Here is an 11,848-nt window from a genome sequence, read left to right as displayed (position 1 = left end):
GTTACGGGGCCTGGGGGCCGGGCGGCTGTTTCCTGTCCTGGTGCATGGTGGTCGGACGAAGGAATTGTTGGAAAATTTTCTCGGAGGTTCGTATATAAATGTGTTTTTACCCAGTGTGCATTATTCTCCGCCCGGCCGCCGCCCTCAGCGCGACGGCGCGGGCCCACTCGGGTCCCGGCTCTACCTCCGGCTCTACCTCATGCCGGGCCTTAGGCCTGGCCGATCCTACGGCCGCTCGTAGCGGAGCCCGGGCAAAAGCGGAGTTTATTAATAACCCAAGGCCGCCACTCTGGGGCGGCTGAGCTTTTCTTGCTGAGGACGCCACCCTCCCCCCATCACGCCGCGCCCCGCCTGTTCCCCTCCGGGGCCCACAGAGGGGAGGGAGAGCAAGAGGGGAGGGTGGAGCTCTCGGGAGCCGGGCGGCTTTCTTCGGCTTGACCTTCCGCGCGGAGTCCCCAGGCGCGCCGTGGCGAAGCTCGTCGGGCTGGGCCTCCGGGCCTCAGCTCACAGCAAGCCCCGGCAGGGACGCGGGCCCTGCGGCTGGGGACACCGCCTGCGCATCGTATCCGGGTTTCTTTTCTGTTCTGATCGTGGGCATATTTGTTCTTTCTCACAATTTTTCTTTAAAGGCCTCTGAGCCCTAACATCGAATATTCAAAAGTAGCCATTTGTCATTTCCCTGTTTGATTTCCTTTTGGCCATAGAACAAATGTTTCATAGTGGGACTTTTGTTCACTCTTTAAACTTTTTCTCTTCCATTGGAGAAAAGAATATCACTGCCCATCTATTTGTTTAGAATTAAGCTTTGCCTTCACTTTAGAAATATCCAAATCAGCTGGCATAGTCCGTTGAAAATAATAGAAATTGCAAGTTTCAGATTGTGTTCAGTTTGGTCCTTAATTTTTCCAGGAATGACGTGTTCTGCTGTAGTTGCAAAAACCTGTATAACAACACTCTTCATTCTAAGTATATGTTAAATTCATTGTGAAGTGTTGGGATTACAAAACAAGCATAAATTTAATCCTGACATTTTGACTATTTGGAGATTTAATCAATTCTACAAATTTTCTCTTCCCTTTTATTTTGAATAGTTTTATCTAGGCTTGGTGGCTCTGTCTATAATCCTAACATTCAGAGAGCCTGAGATTGGAGGAGTACCTCATCAAGTTCAAGGCTACCCTTTATTGCATAGTTACAGCTAGGTACACACTGTAAGGTACTATCTCTCTCAGAATAAGAACTCACATACCTTCAAATTCACCTTCTAAAACTATCAAAATTGGGCCTAGTAGTTCAACTTTGTAATCTTCGCTCCCAAGGCTGAGATAGGAGAAATTACAAATTCAAAGCCTGCCTTGATTACAGATTGAGTTTAAGGCCAACCTGAGCAACTTAGTAGTGAGGCCCTATCTCAGAAAAGTGAGAAGCAGGTTGGGGATGTAGCGCAGTGGTAGAGTGCATACCCTGCCGGAGATAAGACCTTCAGTTTACCCTGTAAGACTGCAAATGAACTCACCATGCTGATGCATACCTGTAATCCTAATACTTTTGAGTAGAGACAGGAGGGTCAGGAGTTGAGTTCATTCTTGGCTACATATTGATTTCAAGTCCAGCCAGTCATGGCTACACAAGAGCTTGTACCAAGAAAGAAAAGGAAAAAAAAACTAGCCTGGGAAGGTGGTACATGCCTTTAATCCCAGCAAGACTCAGGAAGAAGATGGATCTCTGAGTTCAAAGTCAGGGCTACTCAGAGAAACACTGTCTGAAAAAGAAAAAAAATACTACAAATATTTGGCTGGTCTGGTGTCCAAGGAGGCCAGAAGAAGCTGTCAGGTCCCCTGGAACTGGAGTTACAGTGATTGTGAGCCTTCATGTGGGTGCTGGGAACCAACCAAACCTTGGTCCTCTGGAATAACAGCCAGTGATCTTAACCACAGCGCCATCTCTCCAGCTCACTTTTTCTTTCTTTTTTTCTTTTTTCTTTTTTTTTTCGAGACAGGGTTTCTCTATGTAGGTTTGTGCCTTTCCTGGATCTTGCTCTGTAGACCAGGCTAGCCTTGAACTCACAGAGAATCGCCTGCCTCTGCCTCCCAGCGCTGGGATTAAAGGCGTGCGCCACCACAGCCTGGCTCTTTGCCAATTATTATTATTACCAGTCTTTTGTTTTGTTCTGTTTGAGACAGGTCATGCTATGGAGTACAGACTGCACATAAAGTTAGCATCATGCCTGACCATCTGTGTGCCACCACACACAAGTGACATTCTATTACAGCCATCCTATTGAGCATGAAGTAGTGGCATCTCTTATGGGTTTGGTTTGCATTTGTGTGATTTCTAGTGAAGTTGAACACTTGTTCATTTGTTTCTTGACCAATTATCTTTGGAGAAATGTCCGTTTGTATCCTTTCCCTATTTAAAAGTTGGATTAGGACTGGAGAGAGGACTCAGCAGTTAAAGGCTAAGGCTCACAACCAAAAAGTTAGATTATATGGCAAGTTATAAAGCTTGATTATGTACTCTTTTTTTTTTAAGTTTATTACACTTATCTTTGTGGGTGGGGGGAGAGATAGTGAGTGTATATATGCATTTGGGTGCTCGTATATGTCAAAGGACAAGTTGTGAAAGTCAGTTTTCTCCTTCCTCCATGTGAGACCCAGGAATTGAACTCAGGTTATTAGACTTGGCTGTATAGGAGAGCATTTATCCTGGATTGGATCCTCTGCAGTGGGGTGGGATGGAGGGGGGGATGGGATGGAATATTGCAAGTCTCTTATCTCTACATTTAATTCCTGGGAGTAAATCATTTGAATTTGCCAGGCGGTGGTGGCCCACCTTTAATCCCAGCACTGGGAGGCAGAGGCAGGCGGATCTTTGTGATTTCGAGGCCAGCCTGGTCTACAGAGCGAGATCCAGGAAAGGTACAAAGCTACACAGAGAAACCCTGTCTCGAAAAACCAAAAAAAGAAAAAATCATTTGAATTTATATACATGCTTGCTTGCTTTGTTATTATATACAGTGTTTAAAACCGGAGTGTAACCATACCAGGCATGGTTTTTTCTGCCACTTGTTTTTTCCTCACTATGTATCTTGGACACATTTCTCACCGTTTCCTGTAGATCTCTCTTTTTACTGCTGGCTAGAGATCAAACCCACAGTCTTGCAGATGGCAGCCAGGAGCTCTAGAGCAGAGCTGTGTCTTGAAAGGTGCTTTCTTTTTTCTGTCTCCCCCTTCATTTAGTAGTAGCATATTTAACACATCTTTTTGGTGGACTTCTAGACTGTTGATGGCTTTTTGCTGTTGCAAATACGTTCCAGTGAACTGTGCACACTTATACAAGTGTTTTTAAATTTTTCGTTATAATTTATTTATCTGAGGGAGGGTATATACTTGCTGCAGTGCCTGTGTGGAGGTAGAGGACAACTTGAGGGCATCTCTCTCCTTCCCCTCTGTGTGTCCCGGGGATCAGATTCAGGTCATCAGTGGCATCTGCTGAGCCACCTCACAGGTCCTCAGGAGTGTTTAATAAATACTGAGAATCATATGGTTGGACATCTTTGTGTTTGTTTATTTTATGGATGGACATGATAGCACATGCCTTTAATCCCAGCACTTGAGAGACAGAGGGAGGCGGATGTCTGAGTTCAGGCCAGCCAGGATTGCATAGTGAGACTATCTCAAAAAATCAACCAAACAAAAAGATTTATTACTTTAATTATGTATTTATTGATGGGTCTGTATATGAGTGTTGTCCATGAATGCCTGTGGAGGCTAGAAGCATCACATCCTCTGAAGCTGTAATTACAAGCAGTTGTGAGCTGTCTGATGTGGGTGCTGGCAATTGAAGTTGGTCCTTTCCAAGAGCAGTTTGTGAGCCTTCTTTTTAACAGTTGGTACCAAGTTGTCCAATTACAGTGTAAATTTTGTTTAACCTCTACACTGTACTTTAATGTTCAGTTTTTGTCCTGTGTAGCTCTGGAATGAGGTTTTGGGTTGTCTTGTTTTGTTTTGTTTTGTTTTTGAGGCAGAATATCCTGGTGTAGCCTTGACTGTCCTGGAACTAGCTCTGTAGAATAGGCTGACTCACAGGGATCCTCCTACCTCTGCCTCCCAAGTATTGGGATTAAAGGCATATGCTACCACACCCAGCTCTGGAATGAGTTTCTTAAAGATGAAGGTTGCTGGGCATGCTGGTGTTAAAGCGCTCAGGTAGCATGTATGAGGCCTTGAGTTCTGTTGCACCTCTAAAAGAGGGGGCAAAATAATAGTAGCAACATATACAACAAGGAAGACTTTTTGCTTTTGTTTTTTAAGACAGGGTTTCTCTGTGTAGCTCTGGCTGTCCTGGAACTCACTTTGTAGACCAGGCTGGCCCCGAACTCAAGGAGATCTGCCTGCCTCTGCCTACCAAGCTTTGCAGATACCACCACCACCACCAGGCAGGAAGACTTATTTCTTATTTCTCTATTTCTCTGATAGCCTACACTTGGTGGTGAAGTGTGTATTCACATATGTCAACATTGTATACACACACTTCTGAGGAGCTTGCTGATGGTAAGGATGGTAGGGATTTTTTGTTTTTGTTTTTTTCGAGACAGGGTTTCTCTGTGTAGCTTTGCACCTGGAACTCACTCTGTAGCCCAGGCTGGCCTCAAACTCAGAGAGATCCTCCTGGCTCTGCCTCCCAAGTGCTGGGATTAAAGGTGTGCGGCACCACCGCCCGGTTGATGGTAAGGATCTTAAGGAGAATGTAAGGATGGAATTACAAAGGTAGGTGGGAAACTGAGCTTCTGCTCAATTGGGGTTAATTCTGCAAACAGTGTGATGAGGGGTTGGGGGGGGTGGGGGTGTTCAATTCTGAAAGGATTCTATTGTAAGATTTCTTTGCAAGGGTCCCAAGTTCTTCCTCTTCTTTAGAGGAACCTAAGCTAAAATGTTTTTGGTTGTTGTTTTGTTTTGTTTTTCAGAGCTGAGGACCAGGGCCTTGCCTTTGTTAGGCAAGCATTTTAACACTGAGTAAATCCCCAACCTCTGGAATATTTTAAAGATTTATTTTTATGTGTGTTGGTATTTTACCTTCATGTATATGACTGTGTAAGTGTGCCAGGTCCCCTTGAACTGGAGTTACAGACAGTTGTAAGCTACCATGTGGGTGCTGGGAATTGAACCTGGGTCCTCTGGAAGAACAGCCAGTGCTCTTAAGCCACTGAGCTGTCTCTCCAGCCCTGTCCATAAATAAATAAATAAGATGAGGGCTGGAACGATGGTTCAGCAGTTAAGAGCCTTCCAAAATAGGAATAAAATGTTCAAATCTAGGCTGGAGAGATGGCTCAGAGGTTAAGAGCACTGGCTGTTCTTCCAGAGGACCCGGGTTCAATTCCCAGCAACCACATGACAGCTCACAACTGTATGCAACTCCAGTTCCAGGGGATCCAACACCCTCACATTGACATACATGCAGACAAGACACATTAAATAAATTTTTAAGTCTTTTGGTAGATAGTTTTTTATTTCTTTTGGGTAGATTCTAGGAATAACTGGAGTTTCAGTATATCTACAGAGGATTTACAAAAAAATTAAAGGACACACTAACAGATAGTGAGAAATCATTAAGTTTCTGTGTATGTTTGTGTATGTCTTGAACAGTGAATCACACCCTCAATCCTCGGAAAGTATTATTAGCAACAGCTTAAAAACAGAGTTGTGACAGGAGAGGGTAATAGCTGGGATAGATGTGATATTTTGCTTGCTTTATTTATACTTTTTCATAGATAGATAAATGGATAGATGCTGATGCTAAGAAACTGGGGTAATTGAGTCATTCATATAAGGCCCCTAAGCTCCCTAAGGAGGAAAGACTGACAAATGTAGAGAATGGGAGGGATGAAGTGCAATCTGACACTATAATTTTGAGGTGGTGTGGTTTATATTATTGTTTTGAGACAGGGTTTCACTGTGTAGCCCTGGGTGGCCTAGAACTGTATAGATCAGACTAGCCTCAGATTCACACAGATCCTACCTCTGGAGTGCTGGGGTTAAAGGCGTGCAGCTAGACACCCTACCAGTAAGTTTCTCAGTATTGCAGAAAGCAAACCTGGGCCTATTTGCCAAACTGCTATGTGTAGATGCGCCCTTCAGCTGTGTCATTAGTATGTCTTGCTGGAGTTTTAAGAGATGTTTGTTAGTTTTAGTAACCCTACCCTACATATTAAGTGAAATTTCATCTTCCATTAAGCACCATTCACATCTTTAATAAATTTTTTTGTGATTCACAAATGTTATTTGCAGCTTTTTTAAAAATAAAATGTTTTCTTGCTTGTTTTGTTTTTTTGAGATAGAGTTTCGCTGTGTAGCTCTGACTGTTCTAGAATTTATTATGTAGACCAGGCTGCCTCTGCCTCCTGAGTGCTGGGATTAAAGATATGTGTCACCATGCCCGACCAAGATTTTACATTTGTATGTTTAATGTGCTCACTGGTGTGCATGTGTGGATGACTTGTAGAAGCTAGTTCTTTCTTTCCTCTTAAGGGAATTCTGGGGATGAAACTCACGTTACCAAACTTGAAAGTAAGTGCTTTCCCTGCTAACCGTCTCAGCTTCTATTTCATGTGCGTCTCTCCTTGTTCTCAAGTGCTCGTGTTTTTCTTCAAGGTAGAAAATGTTGTTAGCTCAAATAAATCGGGATTCTCAGGGAATGACAGAATTTCCTGGAGGAGGAATGGAGGCTCAACATGTTACCCTATGCCTGACAGAGGCAGTAACTGTGGCAGGTAAGCGATTGTGCTGGAAAGGATCATGGGAGTATTGAAATTGCAATTAAAGAACTTTTTTTTTTTTTTTAACTTTTTAAAAGAATCTCGGGGGGCTGGAGAGATGGCTCAGAGGTTAAGAACACTGACTGTTCTTCCAGAGGTCCTGAGTTTAATTCCCAGCAACCACATGATCTATAATGAGATCTGGTGCTCTCTCCTGGCCTGCAGGCATACATGGAGGCAGAATGTTGTATACATAATAAATAAATAAATCTAAAAAAAAAAAAAAAAAAAAAAAAAGAATCTCATACATGTATCCAGTGTGTCTTGTTGATATCCAGACCTCTCTTACTCTCTGACACTTTCAATTTGCCTACGTAATTTTTTTTGTAAATTCTAAAAAAAAATTCTATTTTAGTCTCTTTAAGAGTTAAACAACTTGTTTTTTGCCTAGTTTTCATTTTATAGAAAAGAATTTAATGTCATTAGCATGCAAATATGTAGCTGTCTGAAAAATAATTTTGCTTTATCATAGATGGTGACAATTTAGAAAATATGGAAGGTGTAAGTTTACAAGCTGTAACACTTGCAGATGGCTCCACTGCTTACATACAGCATAATTCTAAAGGTATGTGCATCACGTGTGGCCAGTTGGTTAACATCAATGACTCAGAACCCTTACCAACTAGACCTCCATTTTAATCTCCTAAAGGTGCTGTGTGGCATATGATACTTAAAGTGGTTGCAATTTAATTAAGTTTTGCTTTGGTAATTTTGGGCTACTCTGTGATAGCTGAAAGATATTCTGGGGTACTAAAAGGGAAGGAAAAGAGGAGTAAGACATTTGTTACTTTTTTATTCTAGGTTGTGATTCAGTGTGTTTACAAAACATGTACAGAATATATTTGGTTTTCTTAAAATGACATTGTCTCAAAAAAAAAATTACATTGTCTCTGAATAGAGGTTTAGTTTGCTTCAGGAAATAGCCCAGTTTTAAAAACTCCTGTTTTGTATGGAAAACTGTCATGTGTATGTGGACAAAGGTATACACAGCTCCCAGGGATGAGAATGTCAACTGAATTCACAAACACTGACATGTCTGGTCAGCTTCCCCATGCTCAGAGCCATTGGTACTAAGTGGTTCTGAGAGATGCAGAGGTTCAATGCATGCAGCTTACTGTGACGAGCCACTCTTCCTCTTGAATTTGTCTGATTGGAAATTGGAGGGAGGAAGGATGGCTGAGGGAGGATTTTCTGCTTTCTATAGGGTCTCTGGATGTGATATTGAATTGCCTCAGAACATTGAGGGAAGAACCAAGATGAACATGAGCTTACGTAGTGTATGTTTTTATAGTTGATATCATTTTGAAATTGTATAAAGTTTTAGATTTTTTTGCTGCTAATTTATTGGCTTGAATATTTTGTTCCAGATGGGAGACTCATTGATGGCCAGGTCATTCAGTTGGAAGATGGTTCTGCTGCCTATGTTCAACATGTCCCCATACCTAAAAGTAGTAAGTATTTAAGACACAACAGCCAGGCATGGTAGCACATGCTTTTAATCCCAGCACTCAGAGCAGGAATGTCTCTGAATTTGAGGCCATCTTGGTCTAAATAGCGCAGGGTAGCCAGGGTTATACAATGAGATCATTTCTTTAAAACAAAACAGGACAGTACACAAGAAACTCCTCTGATTCTCAGACCTCGTAATTTGCTGCCTCCAGCTTGTTCTACCTAAATTTGGTCTGATTTCTAGTCTTTCTCTGAAGATGGGTCAGTAGATACCAGGCAGAGGATCAAACTTAACCAAGACTCCTTGAAAAAGACATTGCTGGACTGTGCACGGAGATGAGTAGACAGAAATCCTAAGGAAATATAGCTACGTTGGAGCTCATTTTTTTTCTCCTTTCAATTCTCCTCATCCCTTTAATCCCAGCACTCGGGAGGCAGAGGCAGGCGGATCTTTGTGATTTTGAGGCCAGCCTGGTCTACAGAGTGAGCTCCAGGAAAGGCACAAAACTACACAGAGAAACCCTGTCTCAAAAAAAAAAAAAACAAAAAACCGAGTCTCGAAATTCCCTTTTCTTTGTAATAGTTTCTCAGAGCAACTTCACTGAGATGATTTAGATGTCCAGTGACAGGGCTGGAGAGATGGCTCAGCAGTTAAGAGCACTGACTGCTCTTCCAGAGGACCTGGGTTCAATTCCCAGCACCCACATGGCAGCTCATAACTGTCTGTAACTCTAGTGCCAGGGGATCTGACACCTTCACACCAATGTATATAAAATAAATTTAAATAAATTATTTAAAAAAAAAGTCCAGTGACTCCTGAAGCAGGTATACGTGTTAATCTGACTCTGTTGCTGCTGCGTGAGTTAGCTGGAACATGCTGAAAGTGGGGGATCTAAATGTAAGCATTGCTCTTGAGCAGGGGACAGTTTGCGGCTGGAGGATGGGCAAGCGGTGCAGCTAGAAGACGGAACCACTGCATTTATTCACCATACTTCAAAAGGTACCATAGTTCTGTGACTATGAGTAACATAGGGAAAAGTGGGAGTGTGAGGAAAAGAAGAACTGCCTTTGGCTGCTGGAGTGCTGTCATGGAAACAGCTGTCTAGTCCTTGAAGTACACAGCAGCAGGTTGGAACACTAGTTAAGGAAAAACTTAGTGGCAGTTTGAGCTGTTCAGGGACAGTTTATCACAATAAACAACACAGACATGGAGCCAGGTGTTTGAATACCAAGAACTGACATGAGTCCAAATTATGGTTTCTCCATTTGTACTCAAAATGAATGTGTTATTCTTTTAGGTTAAATGTTACATTAAATATTGAGGATCTGTTTGCTTATTTGTTTGTTTGTTTGTTTTGGTTCTTTCAAGACAGGTTTCTCTGTGTAGTTTTAGTGCCTGTCCAGGATCTCACTTTGGTTGTTTGTTTGTTTGTTTTTGTTTTTGTTTTTGTTTTTTTTTCGAGACTGGGTTTCTCTGTGTAGCTTTGCACCTTTCCTGGATCTCATTTTGTAGACCAGGCTGGCCTTGAACTCACAGAGATCCGCCTGGCTCTGGATTAAAGGCGTGCACCATCACCGCCCAGCTGTTTGTTTGTTTTTTAATGTTCCTAAGGCAAGTAACTTTAATGTCCTAGACCTCAGGTTCCTATCTATACAGTAGAGGTGGTAAATTCTGCCTCAGAGTATTTGTGTACAGATTAAATATAAGACATACAGCCAATACTAGATATGGGAGCCTATGTCTGTAATCCTAGCATTTGGAAAGCAGCAACAGGAAGATCACTGCAACTTTAAAGATAACCTTTCTACCATAGTGGGTACCAGGACAGTCTAGGCTACAGGCAAAACAAAAAGTAAATAAATTGTGTAGTGCAATGCTCATAGTAACTACTCAAAGAAAAAGTCCATTTCTCTTTTTTTGAGTCCGCTGGACCTGTTGAATGATTCTGAAGTGGGGAGTGTGGAATTGGGAGATGATAGCTATGAAATATAAACGTAGATGAAGAAAAAGACAGAGACACAGGATAGCTTTGGGAGTGTTCTGGGTCAATACCACAGACACTGAGTTCATTACTTACAGCCTTTATATACCCAAAGCATGAGGGGCAGAAAGACCTTCCCCTTTTGAGGACATCACGGTTCAAGGTACAAAGTACAATCAAGTGTAAACACCTCCTTAGTATGAAGATATCTGGTGCCCAGCCTTATGGCAAATCATCCTGTAATTAGGCCAAAACATACTATTATGCAGCTTTTTTGGAGGGGGGCATAGACAGACGGATGGACAAGCTCGGACTCTCTGACCTTGAGTCAAGAGGAAAAGAAGCCAGGAGCTGGGGTCTCTGTGGGTTCCCACACCTTTAAATATAAAAGAATGATTTTGTGTCTGTGTGTGTGTCACTAACTAGTCCCTTGATTTTAAGAATCTTTCACTTCAGCTTTGCTCCATTGCCCTTTTGTAAACCATATTTCTTTCTGATGGAGAAAAATATGAGAACACTCGTGTTTTTTTATGTAGGCACTTAGTGCTGTGAACTTGCTTCTTTAGACCCACCTTCATGGTGTCCCATAAGTTTGGATATGTTGTGTTTTCATTCTCATTCAGTTCTAAAAAGTTTTCATTTTCTTCTTGATTTGACCCATTTTTCATTCAATAGTGCGTTGTTCAGCTTCCATGAATTTGTATACTTTCTGCTGTTTCTGTTGTTGATATTCAGCTTTGATCCATGATTGTCAGATAGGATGCAGGGTATTGTTGCAATTTTCTTATGTTTTCTGTCCAAGTATGTGATCAGTTTTGGAGAAAGTTCCATGGCTGCTGAGAAGAAAGTATACTCTTAAGTGTTCTGTTAGGTCTATTTGACTTATGACATTATTTAACACCAGCATTTCTCTGTGTGAGGGTTAATATGTGGTTTTAGCTGTAGTAGTGTTTCTTTTATGAACTTGGGTACCTTTGTGTTTGGTACATAAATGTTTAGAACTGCAATATACTCTTGGTGGATTTTTCCTTTAATGAGTATGTATTATCCTGGCCTATCTTTCCTGGTTAGTTTTTGTTTGGAGTCTATTTTGTTATTATAATGGTGGCTATGCCTGCTTGCTTCTTGGTCTATTTGCTTGCAATGTCCATCCTTTGACCCTGAGGCAATGTCTGTCTTTGATGGTGAAGTGCATTTCCTGGATGTAGCAGAAAGACAGATTCTGGTTTGTTTGTTTGTTTGTTTTGGTTTTGATTTTTTGACCCGGGGTTTCTCTGTATAGCTCTGGCTGTCCAGGAAAACTTGCTCTATTGACCAACCAGGCTGGCCTCAAATAACAGATCTGCCTGCTTCTGCCTTCTATGCCACTAAGCCTAGCTTGTTTGTTTTTTTTCTCCCCCTTCTTCTTGATCTTTTTTTTTTCTTTTTTCTTTTTTCTTTTTCTTTTTTTTTTTTTTTTTTTTTTTTTAGGTTTTTCGAGACAGGGTTTCTCTGTGCAGCTTTGCGCCTTTCCTGGATCTCGCGCTCTAGACCAGGCTGGCCTCGAACTCACAAAGATCTGCCTGCCTCTGCCTCCCAAGTGCTGGGATTAAAGGCGTGCGCC

General features: G+C 41.9%; 1 protein-coding gene across 5 annotated transcripts in view; it reads left to right on the top strand.

Moving 5' to 3' along the window:
* Znf143 (zinc finger protein 143) overlaps window positions 1-11,848 on the top strand; it is a 38,923-nt gene continuing 27,075 nt past the window's right edge. The window contains exons 1-6 of one of the 5 annotated variants that reach the window (XM_052763056.1): window positions 2,931-3,205; window positions 6,528-6,566; window positions 6,651-6,769; window positions 7,287-7,379; window positions 8,182-8,265; window positions 9,180-9,263. In XM_052763056.1, the coding sequence (XP_052619016.1) occupies window positions 6,658-6,769; window positions 7,287-7,379; window positions 8,182-8,265; window positions 9,180-9,263 (373 nt within the window). In that variant the 5' untranslated portion in view covers window positions 2,931-3,205; window positions 6,528-6,566; window positions 6,651-6,657. Of the gene's footprint in view, window positions 87-2,930; window positions 3,206-5,353; window positions 6,770-7,286; window positions 7,380-8,181; window positions 8,266-9,179; window positions 9,264-11,848 lie in introns of those variants that run through there. The other 4 variants (XM_052763054.1, XM_052763057.1, XM_052763053.1 and 1 more) reach the window with 4 other exon arrangements.

The sequence above is a fragment of the Peromyscus californicus genome, unplaced genomic scaffold (assembly GCF_007827085.1).
Source record: "Peromyscus californicus insignis strain IS unplaced genomic scaffold, ASM782708v3 Scaffold_4__1_contigs__length_199733344, whole genome shotgun sequence".
Classification (NCBI taxonomy): domain Eukaryota; kingdom Metazoa; phylum Chordata; class Mammalia; order Rodentia; family Cricetidae; genus Peromyscus; species Peromyscus californicus.
Note: the sequence above shows the minus strand (reverse complement) of the source record. Positions and strands in the feature narration are given on the sequence as shown.